Source organism: Daktulosphaira vitifoliae, unplaced genomic scaffold (genome assembly GCF_025091365.1).
Source record: "Daktulosphaira vitifoliae isolate Bord-2020 unplaced genomic scaffold, ASM2509136v1 Scaffold_1, whole genome shotgun sequence".
Taxonomy (NCBI): Eukaryota; Metazoa; Arthropoda; class Insecta; order Hemiptera; family Phylloxeridae; genus Daktulosphaira; species Daktulosphaira vitifoliae.
The window spans coordinates 84539888-84553904 of NW_026099572.1; the positions used below are offsets into that span (position 1 = coordinate 84539888).

The 14017-nt window shown below is 28.5% G+C and overlaps 2 protein-coding genes across 4 annotated transcripts in view; one reads left to right on the plus strand and one right to left on the minus strand.

Annotated features, from left to right (window-relative positions):
- LOC126894533 (jmjC domain-containing histone demethylation protein 1-like) overlaps positions 1-4914 on the plus strand; it is a 23399-nt gene extending 18485 nt beyond the window's left edge. For 2 of the 3 annotated variants that reach the window (XM_050665613.1, XM_050665611.1), the window contains exons 14-18: positions 2059-2130; positions 2242-2355; positions 2416-2562; positions 2630-3011; positions 4111-4914. In XM_050665613.1, the coding sequence (XP_050521570.1) occupies positions 2059-2130; positions 2242-2355; positions 2416-2562; positions 2630-3011; positions 4111-4742 (1347 nt within the window). In that variant the 3' untranslated portion in view covers positions 4743-4914. Of the gene's footprint in view, positions 1-2058; positions 2131-2241; positions 2356-2415; positions 2563-2629; positions 3012-4110 lie in introns of those variants that run through there. The other variant, XR_007701441.1, reaches the window with a different exon arrangement.
- Positions 4915-5108: 194 nt separating this feature from the next.
- Positions 5109-13402, minus strand: LOC126894546 (lipase 3-like). The gene is made up of 8 exons (XM_050665632.1): positions 12706-13402; positions 7585-7783; positions 7384-7504; positions 7078-7324; positions 6830-6988; positions 6227-6311; positions 6022-6167; positions 5109-5915 (listed from the first exon to the last, which is right to left on the minus strand). Exons 1-8 carry the CDS (start codon positions 13102-13104, stop codon positions 5679-5681), a joined length of 1593 nt encoding a protein of 530 aa, XP_050521589.1. The 5' UTR covers positions 13105-13402; the 3' UTR covers positions 5109-5678.
- Positions 13403-14017: the final 615 nt, after the last annotated feature.

The following is a 14017-nucleotide window of genomic DNA, read 5'->3' on the forward strand; positions in this document are numbered from 1 at the left end:
TTTGTTTTTTTTTTTTTTTTTTTGTATTTAAAAATATTTAAGTGTGATACCAGTATGATATATTTTATGAAGAGTCGAGTTAATCTTTAATAAAATAGACTCAATACTACATGTATTTTTATGAAAACATAGTTTTAATTATCTCAATTTTCAATTTTGAAACATTTTATTTTTCAATTATATAAACATATTTTAAAAAGACTGAAGATTCCTTTGTATTACCGTTAGTTTAAGTATTTACAATCAAATGTGTGTTCGTTTTATGTAGAATGGGTGTTACATGTATTTTTAAATTTTTATTGGACACCATATTGATTTAATAAAGTTTGGATTTTATTTATATAAATATATACTTTAACTGTGTAATTTTTATATTTAACAAAAATACCTTGTTTTAATACTTAATTAGTAGTCAATTTTTTTAACTAATTAAAGACAAATAATAACTTTGAGTATAATAGACGTTTTAACTTTTATAAAAGTTAAAATACCCCAAGAGAAAAAACGTATTGAAACGCCCGTTTAAAATTATGTGAAAATGTTCGAAAACGATGGAAATTTTAACATAAATTAATGCGATGTAATTAAAGCTACAAAAAATCGTATTATATTACCGACACCTATAGAGTAAAATTTTGTTCAAAAATCCATCAATTTTATAGTACTAACTTTAATAAATATATATATATATATTCAATTTTTTATAATAAAATTTAAATATTTCTTGTACACATATTTCTTATGTTGATAAAATTTTATTTTCAATACCCTATTACTTAAAATTTTACCTAATTTGTCCATCATATACTAAATAAATTATTATAGGTTATGAATTATTAAAACATTACGACATGACAATAAAATAATAATAAAAATATTTAAAATACTAACAATTATAGAAATAAATGTAATATAAGAGAACTAAAACAAAAGAATATTATCGAAGGATAAATTGATAAATTACCTAAAAATACAAAAGTAAATTAAGAAAATACTTCAATAGTAAATCTAAATAGTACAAACAACATTCAACAGGAAGGAGATTATTTTAGAAATAATAGGAATTCAACGACAATTAAATATATAATTAAAATTAGGACTATGAATATCATGGAATGCTAAAAATTTAAATAGAAGAACTTGTTAGAAGCGTAGGAAGGTAAGGAAAGTACATTATGCCGATAGTCGCCAATAACTTCTTCGACATGTAAATAATAGTAAGGAACTGAGTTCAGGTCTAATTTGAAAGCGAAAGCGGATAAGAGATTACCCAAACCGTTAAAGGGAAAAGGAAATAATAAATTTGTGTGGATGGTTTAATTGGTGAAACAATAGGAAATTTGGCACTAGGCCATTAGGCAAAATTAGGAAGAAGAGAATACCACTTTCTTAACCATGCATTAGAGAGGATAGCTTTGAAAAAATGAAAAGCAATAGAATATAAAAGATGGAAAGTAGGACCATGTTTGAAACTTTATGTTACTTTGGCTAAAGATCGGTAATTTAATTTTCAACGGTCCCTTCATTAGGTGCCTGGCCAAAAACTAATTTTATTTGAAATACTTTGCCAGATAAATATATAATGTTATCAAGTTATTATTAACATATAAAACAGGCAATAAAGAATTTAATTGTTAACTTTTCAATATATATAAAAAGTCTTTTTTTATACTAAGTATCCTTAAATAATATATAAAATTTTGGTTAATGAAATGAATGGAATGTTAAGATATTATTTAAGCATGTTAAATTATTCGTATGGTTATCAGTTTTAAAATGTTTTTGTGGATACAATGAAGAATTGAAAATAAATATTCTATAAATTATTATTCATTAAGATACCATTAAATAATTATAATAATCACGAGCAACTTTTTAAAAAAAAATCGTGATAACTCACTTTTGTATAAATTGTTATCAAGTATAACCTAATTTGTTCCCATAATTGTCTTTCAACAATTACTTTTAATTTTAGAATTATTACTTTAAATAATTATATACTTAAAAACAGCTTATTTCAATCGTTAAAGCTACCATCGATTCAAATTTGTTTTGTAGGATGCTAAACGACAGGGCACGCCAGAGAATGACAAAAGTGACATTGAAAATAAAACGCCTCACAAAAAATTTGTAAGTTATTTTTTTACTCATGTCAAAAAACATTTATTATTAGATAGTAATTATATTTTTTCTCGTGATAAAATAGTCTAACTTATTCAACTTATTTCTTTTACTAATTAGAGAAGAAATTTAGCTGAAAAAACCCTTTCCTCGTCATCAACATCAAGTGAACCTGGTACTAGTGGAAAATTTGATAGTTTGGATAATCAATTATGCAAGCAAATCAAATTAGAGGTATTATAATATTTATTTAATTTTCAAATAACTTAATTTTCATTAAGTTATTTTATAAAGCCGGAATTGAACTTAATGGAAGCTTTCAATCAATCAATCAAACAAGAAAATACTTCCGAAGGCGAACGCATATTTGGTTCACCGACAAAAATAGTTGCCGATTCTAGTTTTACAGTGAAACGTGAGAAAATGTCACCAATTCATATGGTAGATAATTGATAACCTGGTATCTTTTTAAATTTCATTTATTCGTATTCTATTATTTCTTATTTAGTCCGAGTACATTCCGGAAACGAGAGAAATGTTAGGGCCCTTGCCGGCTAATATTAAAATCGAAGAAGAAATAAAAAGTAATGAACCAAATGTGACGCAAAACATTGACATGCCGATTGATGAAATCCTTTCGAATTCAAAAAAGTGTAATCATATGCCCAAGTACGTCGTTCGGCCAGTACCCAAACTCGAATCTGATGAACTTAACAAAGATCCTAAAAATCGAGCAGCTGCTTTAGTTCCCGTGTTCAAATTTCTGTCCGCTGATGATCTTAAACAATGTTCTCTAGTTTGTAAAGACTGGTACACGGCAACGATTAATCCGAGTCTCTGGAATCGAATGGATCTCACTGAGACTGTCATCACGTCTAAGCTTGTCAAATGTAAGTATAATCATCGAACAACAATAAGGGAAACTCGAGGCTCGGTCAAAGGCTGGTTTACCATATTTTAAATTTACAGTTATACCAAAAATTAGATATTTCTCATACTTTTAAATTTTATGTGGTTTATGGGTACATTTTTAATTTGTAATTAACAGAAATGTTGTGGAAAAATAGCAGATATACATAGTTGTCCACGATATTTTAACAAATCAACTTTTGATCTACTAAATATTTTTTGTTACTTTTATTATTTTTGTTATTATTATACTTTAGAAATGTATCATGAAAATATCATTAAAAATAATTTTGTTTTTTATTTACGAAAAATGTACAAAAAGATTTCAAGATAAATATTTTCATAGAAGATTTCAAGTATACATATTGCCAAAATCATTTTTCTTGTGTTTTGTAGTTAAATTTTTATAGCATTTGTAAAAATAAAAAATTGTCATGTTTATTTTATAGTTTGAAAAGTTACTATTCAAATAATAAGATGATAGAAGTAAAGCATATTTACATATTATTATTATTTAGTAGTGAATATGGGACTGATAATTAGTTGATAAATTAAATAAGCCGGGAGATACACCATAAAATGAAAAATAATAATTTTCCACTAAGTAGCAGCACGTTTAATTGATTGACATAGACGACATGCTTTTTTCCTACCCCATAAGAACCGATTTCAATTCAAATTACTTTCCCTTCTGGTTGTTCTGTAATATATTTATCTCAATGCCGTCCTTAAAATTTGGGAGTTCTAGGGTAAAAATAATTTGCGTATTTTTCCCACAAACGTAAGTCCCAAAGCCTAGAACTTGCTAGTCCCTTTTAATAATGGCTCTGAATATATAATCACTATCATTTTACCAGTATATTTGTAACTAATTAAATTACAATCAATATGTTTAAAATCAATCATTTAAAAGTTTTTGTTTTTTTTTTAGACATAATGGTTCGACAGCCAAAAGTATTGATATTAGATTGGTGTAAAATAACAAAAGAACAGNCATTTTACCAGTATATTTGTAACTAATTAAATTACAATCAATATGTTTAAAATCAATCATTTAAAAGTTTTTGTTTTTTTTTTTAGACATAATGGTTCGACAGCCAAAAGTATTGATATTAGATTGGTGTAAAATAACAAAAGAACAGCTATTGTGGCTTCTTGTCAGACTTCCACAGAGCAAAGCTCTATCTCTGCAAGGCTGTCCTTTATCAACCGTTACTTGTTTACGTTCGTGTGTATGTCCTATGTTGACGTCGTTAAATCTGAGTTTTGTTCCTGCGCTTGATGATGCAGCTCTACAGTATATCTTATCGCCTCCACTAGACCATCGGCCTGGCTTAGTCGATCTGACTTGTCGTTTGTCCAATCTTAAATCATTGAAACTTGCCGGCGGTTATATTACGGATGCTGGATTAAAAACCATCGTAAAAGTATTACCGAACCTTTCCATGTTAGACTTGTCTCAATGCTATCCCATTACCGATGAGGGTGTAGAGACTCTTACACAAATTAGTGGTTTGTCAACATTGCAACTCTCTGGGTGCACTGGAATTACTGAAGTGTCCTTGAAGCATTTAGCCAAATGTGAAGGTCTTACGTATTTAGACGTAAGACACACAAAGTTGACAAAGAATGCTGTCAATAAATTCGTGGCCACCAGAGAGGGTTTCAGAGTTTTCGACGGTAAACTTCTTGTTAAACTAGAAAAATCCTGATATCAACTTAATACCAAGTTATTGGATTTCGGATTTTAACCCAACTGTTGTGTATGCTGTATATATAATATTTTATAAATAAAAAGTATGAAAACTATGATGCATCAATGTTGTTTCATTTTTTATATGAATAAAATTGTTAACACTATTATAGCTCTATATACACGTAAATTAAATCTAGTTTATAGCAAAGATCTCTTTTTCGTTAGATGTTATCTTCATAAAAAAGACAACTAAACATTTATGTATAATTAAAAAGACAATTGTAATATTTTAGTTACATTTTTTTGTATTTTTGTTTCTATTTGTGTTATCATTTTTTTTTTTGTTTCTAGTCTAAGATATAATGTATAACTATGTACTTCGTAGTACATACTTATAGTACATTTTATATAATCTATTTTTTTGTTTAACTTTAAAAAGTGTTTTAATAAAATAGTATATTTACATTATTGTTTGCTAATATAATACCTTAAGCAATAAATCCTTTGAAAATTATAAAATACAAATTTTTTCGAAGTACTAAATATAAACTCATTTATAAAACACCACGACAGTAAATATGTTTATAATTTTTACATAACAATTACAAAATCCAAAATAACCATTATTCAGGGAAAATATTGAACAGTTACACAATTACACTAGAAATTGATTACAAATTAAAGCTAATGAATAAATTTTTACAAATTTTCTTCGCTTTAAAATCCTATAACCGTTTTGAAAAATGTATTATGACACAAAAAACATAATATAAATACATTTGGCAATTAAAGATTATATAGGAAAGAAGGTTCATTATATAAATAAAAATTAACTTAACTTCTATACTTAAAAAATATTACATTATAAAACTAATGTAATAATTCTAAAAAAAAAAAAATGGCAAATTTTAAAATTAATTTGATAATGATCTTGTAGATTGATCGATGTAAATTACTCAAATTCAAATTTATTACTTTCATTAGAAACTACATTTTTGTCTATTTCTTCGGAGTTTTCAATAACATGTAAATATTTTCGGTCATGAATCTTCATAAACCTAATTAAATCATCGTAAACAATCATTTTTATACCAGTGGCCCATAAAAAGTCCAAGTGATTAAATTCCGGATAAGGCATTAATCTTTTTTCTTTGAGATTAGGTAACAAGTTCGCAAGAACATCAACGTCCTTGAAAAAAAAACAATTTTTTAATGAGTAACTAATTGGAAATATAACGTGATCTAGCATAATTTTATTTTAATAACATATACATTGTCATTTTTAGAAAAATTACCTCTACTGTAGACATCCAATCATTTGAAGCGTAATACAATGCTACTGGCATGGTTACTTTGTTCAGATCATATGCTAAAGGTTCCACTTGCCCATAAATGTCTAAATTTTTTTGTTTGTTATAATTATACATTCCAAACCACCGATCTTCAAAGAAATTTAACAATTCATAAAATTGCACAATTTAAAATAATATTGTAACTTACCGCGTTTCATCAGTTGTGCATAATGTGTGAGTTGACGTGCTGAAGCTCCCGCCGGGGTATGTGCTAATATGACAGGTAGAACATTCTGAAATGTACCACATACAAGTTACAACAATATTAAATTGTTCCAATAATATCTTTTGTTGTCTAGTTAATTGTAAACATACATTAAATATTACTCTAACTTTGTCAAAATCCACTAGTCCAAATATCAACAATCTAATTCAGATTTATTTTATTTTGTAGTTATTGAGTATTTGATTTATAAGGCGTTTATGTAGTCAATAGTTTGTAGTTATCTGTGTAAGTAATATTATAATTTATTTTAAACGAGAAGAAATATTCTAAAGGTCAAGTTCATATCTTTTACAAAACAAAGAATCTTCAAATGTCTCCATAAAGTTCAGGAGCGGAATTTTTCAAAAAATAAATACATTTTTATCTATAAAAGTAAATAAATGCCATAATTTTATCAATTTGAATCGAGATGAACCAGTTTAAAATTAATAAGTTGACGTTCATCTCATCAGTCATTCAATAATTCAATCAATATTAGTTCTGTTGTCATATTGTTTATAGAGTTGGATGAATTATTAAACTCACGTTAGTTAATCGTTTAGAATCATAACCAGCAAAAAGGAACAATAGGTTATCACAAATCCCCCGAGGCGCAAAACTGGATTCGCAAAAACTTTTACCAGCAAACAACATTAATTTGCCGTTTGGTCGAAACTCATAGTATCCTAAAACACCACACAGCCACTACAAATTAAAACAAAATTATTGAAGTTAAATTGCTGTAGAAAAATTTACAACGACATCATAGTATGAAGTATGTTGAATCTGCTAACCGCTAAAGGATCTGCAACAGATGCTAAGAAAGCCATGATAGGACTTTTGACGTGATTCAAGAAAGCTATTGGTGCTAAAGATGCCATTGATCGGACCTTTTTTGCGTATTCTGGTTTTTCCGAACACATTACATAAAACATAGTGGTACCCATCGAATGACCAACGTAACCGACATCTGGTTCCCCAGTTACTTCCAAAATATAATCGATCATATTTGGTAGATCGATAGTTCCCATTTCATGCCAGCTGAAAAATAAGAAAATACAAAAAGAAAAAATTATGACGGTTTTATCTCGAAGGCTCACCTGAAATCCCAAAATTTTTCAGGTTCTTGAGCAGGATTTAAAGTTAAATGATTTCTTGAATAAGAATTTCCTCTTGTATTGGTTAACCAAACATCGTATCCAGCGTCTGATAATATGAAACCTGATTCGTCGAACAAAACACAAGTTAAGTAAATTGTTGGGCATTGTTTATTAAGAATAATTTTTTTTTAATCTACATACCCAAACTACCATTACGTCCAGAGATAACCCAATCCGTCGAACTGCATAGGATACCATGTTGAACAATAATTACTGGCCTTTTAATAGTTGGATCTTGAAATTTGCTGTATGGTATACGATGCAACGTAAGATTGTAGCCATCACTTGTTATTACCGTATGTCTTTCAACGGGATATCCTTCTTGTCTCACAAAGTCCTCCTGAATTAAAATAATTGTTAGAAAATGCGTAATTTTTACATTATTTTATATTAATCTAGATTTACTCGTAAAATAAAACTGTTTTTTCTCCATAGTTGTCTTTTCAGAGTTTCAAGAGTAGTAAAACATGTACTTTTAAGGTATTCCTTGGTATAGAGTTCCAATTACATATGTTATTATTATTGTGATATATTTATAAATTCAAGATAATTAAACAAAAACATTGTATACTTGATTAAATATGAGTGAAACTGATTGGCCAACAATGTAAACCATTGATAAAAAGAAATCGCAGCAGGTTGTTATATGATACAAAGAGATTTAAAGATAATCTAATTATGTAATTTATTTTTAATAAAAAAATAGTGTATTTTAGTTTTTAGCTTTAGTAACAAGATTAGACAATAGTTCAATGAACACTTTTATTTTGATTGGAAAATGAAAGTCGATTGAGAAATCTAAGCATATAATTGCAACTCATACCTAATTATACTCAAAATAGATATATACTTCTAAACATCTCTGTTTACTGAATTATTTTTAAATTTACTTGGCCTTACATCATAGATCACTACAATCATATTGAATCATATCATACTTGCTACTCATTATCACATATCCATCAACATTCATGTTAGTATAATTAATTATTTATCTGGCGCTAAAGATTGTCATATTTTTTTAACTTCTAGACTTTCGTCCGTTTAAATCATCACGACCTTGGGCCACTTGGAAGGTTTTAGTCGAGTTTATCAGCCCTATTATAACATTCGTGTGAAAAATGTCTATATACGCAGATGATTGAATGAAACCAGTTAGACGATCGCACAACTTTTTGGCGGGTCGGGGTCGTTGATAAATTTTTTTGAGTGACGCGAATCCAGGTCGCGGACAAGGTCTGCGCTGGACTTGCATTATCAGGACTGCTTGTAACGGACAAATATTTTTGAATAACTGTATGAATACAATAATTTCATGCATAAATAACCATCGCGGTGCGACCTTTGTCCTATTCCGGGCAACATGATTGCATAAAGATTTTAATATAATTCTATTATATGATAATTATTAATTCACCATGTCCTGTGTTTTGAGTGCTACACGCTGACTTATTTACTTTTATTACATCAATTATTTTATTGTCTGAATTTGTTTATCATAATATTATTACTGCATACTGTCAAATAATAACATATACTTTCAAAATACAAAAACTAATACGCATAGGATTTCTGTTCTACTCTGTTGCGATACTCAATAACTTCATGTTGTTTAATTACAAGGATAAACATATATATATATGTTTAGTATAGAAACTGCCTTATTCGTTATCTTAGAGCAATCATTATCACACTGTTTAAACATATGCTTAACACGCATTGCAACACAATAAATATCTAGTGACATCACTCGGACAACAGGCCTATACACATCACGTACATGTGAAAACTTAAACGAAACAATCGCACCAAACATGTAATAGTCACAGCCATTACAGTATTTGAATTAGATTCGCGTTGGCTTTATGATGAAATACTGTGAACTCTCGGGTTAAGATGTTACAAGATGATTATAAGAAGTTTCGGCACTATTGCTGAATGTAATTTTGATTTTTATTATTCAACAGATTTTTAAACGAATTTTGGAAATGTAAATACGAACGAGTAAATAAAAAAACACTTAAATATTCGACGCTATTGAAACTTACATATTTATTAAATGTAAGTCATCGCGAGTCAAATTTTGCGAGTTTACTGAATTAATTTCAATCATTAGCACTAAATTTCATAATTCACTTGTTCGGCAAGTTAACCAATTCACTCGCAGTAGTCAAAACACATGTATCCATCTTACGTTTAATTATATCAGTAGGTCAGCATGCATCCTGTGTATGTTTGTACACAGGTTTTTGAACGATAGTTCAAATTTCAAGGATTAATTGAAATATAACAGTTAGATTTAATTGTCATATTCTTCTCGTGATACAGGTACTATTATAGCACAACATAAAAAACATGAACAGATATTTAATGGTCAGTAAACACACGAAAGTACAAAATGCCGTAAACCTGTATCATATCCAGAGCGTAATAATTATTTATTAGCAATTTAGTAGTATATACTGGTAAATGCGGTCAATATTGACCGCAACATAATATCTTATAGCAAATATATTGAAACTTTCTTCAACTCTAACAAAATTTCAATATTTAAAAACCCGTAGAATTATAATTTATATATCTAATGTTTTTAGAATTGTAATTATGTGATTAACAATACAGTTATTCTTCTGTTAACTAACAGAACTGTATGACTAAACAATTAATTATACTGGCAAACGTTTATGGTTGTGATTGGCACAAAGGAATATTTCGAAAGAAATCTGAATAAGAGGGTTCATTTCTGAATTGTACAAAACTAAGCCGATGCATTTTTATTTAAAAATATACTTTATAATATGTGTTCATAGTAAATACTAATAATTAACAAGGCTCAATTTAATTTTCAGTGATCTCAGAAGAAAATATGGAAAACTCATAGTAAAAATATTTATCCTTTTTTTTTTATTATAAAAAATCAGAGAGATGTCACATTAAAAATTAATGAACGATTATTTTATGTTATTAAAGTAAAATAATTAAAATTTTAATTAACATTGTGAATTTAAAAATTATTCGTTAAAACCAAGGGTATAATGTTTTATTACTTCGATTAGTTTTAATAATAAACTATATAACCACAATTATTTTCAATGTTCTTTCATTGACCTGCACGTATAGCCTTTTTGATTTTCCGAACCAAATCATTTTTTATCAACCAACAGGCTTTTAAAAACATACTTGGCTTACTCTTAGACTACAAATTATAGTGAGCTGATAAATTATAATAATTTAACTTAAAAATGTTCACACGACGGCCTTAAGTTAGTATTGAGTAACACAAAATAGACCCACGAGTAATTTCGTATGTTGATTATCGTTCCCGCAATAATAACTTAAATTATTATTATATTATTGTACACATGCGTTTTCTGACACGCGTTTCCTTAAGTGTGTTATGGTTCATTTTATAATACAGTAGTACTGTGTAGACGCGATGTCAAGGTAGCCCAACGATAATGACCAACGGGTAAAAGGTATTTTACTGTGTAAAACCATTTTTATTGTAATTTTATGATACACGGGCACGATAGAGATAGTCAACCAACTTTAGCTCCTCAATGTGATATTACACGGGCAAAAGTAAAAAATAGATATCGATAAATCTCAGGAGTGTTGATTGTATATTATTACACGTTGTTACATTAGTCAAACATCAATACTATAAATTGTTTTTCATTGATTCTATAAGTACACCATTCTTATCAAGAGGTCACGAAAATCTATAGAAACGCAACAATGGTACAATAGATGTGCTATTATGATAATCAATAACCACAAAAAGACGATATCATGAAGATTGAAGAAAGTGAAAGCTTCTAGTAGTAATCGTGACAACTACAGGGTTATGATGTAAAGGGTCAATGATTTACTAACTAAACTAGTTGAAAACTATAAATTGCAATCATTCGATTGTTTTAATTATAAACTTTTAAAAAATTCAATATTTTACGTTCATGAAATATTTCATATTTTTTATTTTTCAGGGATATAGTTATTTACAAAATGATTTAAGCCATTTCGAACAGGATAAGAAGTTAGCATTGCGTAAGTCAAGTTTTCCAATTGAATGATGTGTTGAAAGATTTACTAAATATAAATACGTCTCTTATAATGTTATTTTTAACGATAATGAGAATTTTTCAGGGATTTGTATTAGATATGTTAATGTATAAAAATGGTTAAGAATAAATTATTAAAATTATAATTTTATGTCAAGGAGACTGTTAACATATTTTAAAAAAATACGTAACAAACATGTCAAGGGGAGGTTTTTTTTTTTTAAATATACTACTGGTTTATGAAATAATATAATTTCTTATTAAAATAAAAAAGACTATTCTAAGTTAATTAATTTATTGATATTTTAAATTCTACTGTTACCAGTCCAGGGTAGTACATGCTATACACTTTATACTTTTGTTACAATAAATAACAATTTCACACATACATAAGCTTTAGAAAAGATTCAGTGGTAAGTCGAACTAGCCTCGACTTCATTAACTATTCAACTGCTTCTCTGCAAGTTGTTCAACAATGGCTATGGTCTCACACAACAAAAAGGGCTGACAAACATCAAATGTCCTAGAAGAACCCTGTTGTTTGCTTGTTAAATTATTTATATAACATTGAATATCTATACTTCGGTTCCCATATTGTAATACAACACAAGTACATTAATATTTATATAAATGTATACAGACACTAACGAAAAACAAATCGCAACACTGCAACTTTCAACAAATAATACATTTAAATAAATAAAAGAAAAATAAGAAGGTTGTCTCTTTGAGACATTGAGGTTTTTCGTGAATAGTCATATAACTGATTTATAACTAAATCATTTTTTTTATTTAATAATTACAAGTATTTTACATCTCCAATTAAATAAATAAAAGTTTTAATATTTCTTACTTTTATAAAATTTATAATTCTTCGAAAAATGTAATACTGCTAAAAATATTTTTTCGCTGTATTTGTTAATAATCAAGTATTATTAAATAAACCATTATTAATGTTAAAATAATATTAAATGATACTTATTACATAGCCATTGAGCCCAAGTATTAATTTTTTTAACGAAAGCTACTCTTTCGTTACATATTTATTTATAGAAGTTTAAACTAAACATTCCCTCTTAATATGGTTCATTTAGAGTGTAGGTAATACGTACTGGAATACCTATGAGGTATTTAAGTGATACATTAAAAGAAATCTAAATTCTTAATTGGCACTTTTAAACTGCACTGTTTAAATGCTTACCGTAGTATTTAATAAGAAAGACTCGTTTGCAAATCTTCCTGTACCTGGCCACATGGTATTTAATTCGAGTTTTTTTGCTAATTCTTTCCAGTGGCCCACAATTGATGGACTCTTCGTTGAGGACAAGTAATTCCATTGTCTTCGTGCCAACATGTGGTCATTAACGAATCTTCCGGGCTTTGCTTTGGCTCTCCACTGACGACTACGGTGACCCATCTGCGTACGATCGCCACCGGTCATTGACGCCGCTTCTATTGACCGCCATAACTGTCTTCGAGCATCTACAAACGATGAAGTACTGCGATCCGCAAAAGAAATGCCTGCAGAAAGCATCCACAAGAACAACGAACTTTGCAAAAACCGACTGGATAAACTATTATCGAACATGATCACTCGCATTGAAAATAATAAACAGTGTGCCGGTCGCTCGTTTCGATTAATAGACGTTAGCTGGAAATACTCCAGTGTCAGTCGTACTTGACTGCAACGCCGTCACTATGTAAATTTGTGGTCCATTCACAGAATATAATCACTACTCTATCAAAAGCTATTGATTTTCATTCTGATTTTACTTTAAATAATAAATTGACGACAGTGTTATTAAGGTGAAGTTTGCCGTGGCCGTAACTGATAAGACGTTCGGTACCATTTTAACCACTGGCGTTGACGGCACGCGACAAACTGGAGCGGTATGGCTACTACTAGACAATATTAGTAGCCATCCATTGAACAACCTTGTCACAGGAAAAAAGTGTGCTTATCCCTCCCGGGGCTCTATCTCATTTATTCATCCTTTCACTTCAGATAAGTGTGGTGCTTGCAAAACGTTTCCATCCGAGTGACCCCTCCCATTTTACAGCTTAATATAATAATAAACAACAAAATCCAAATATCATACGCTCGTTTTGGAAACACTATTTCAAAAATAAACATTGCCTAGAAAACTTAAAGACGCTTAACATTGAATACATTAATAATTTTAAAAATATTATGAAAATAATAATAAAAGGTTATCCATCAATCATGGATTGTCGTGTTTATGATAAAAGATATACATATGGTCTGAATGTGATAATTTAAATGATTTTTATCTCTATGACGGTTCGTATATTTTTCAATTATTTTAACTAAACCTTAATTAAAATTGAAAATATAATCCTTAAAGGAAGCTAGTAAGAATTATTGACTGTCTTAAAATTAAAAATCATAGGAATCGACAGTAATCATCAAACGTTATTGGCATATTTTTAGGTGAAATTTCGAAATCAATATGAATGAGATTGCCAAAAATAGAATTTCAAGTTTAATTTAA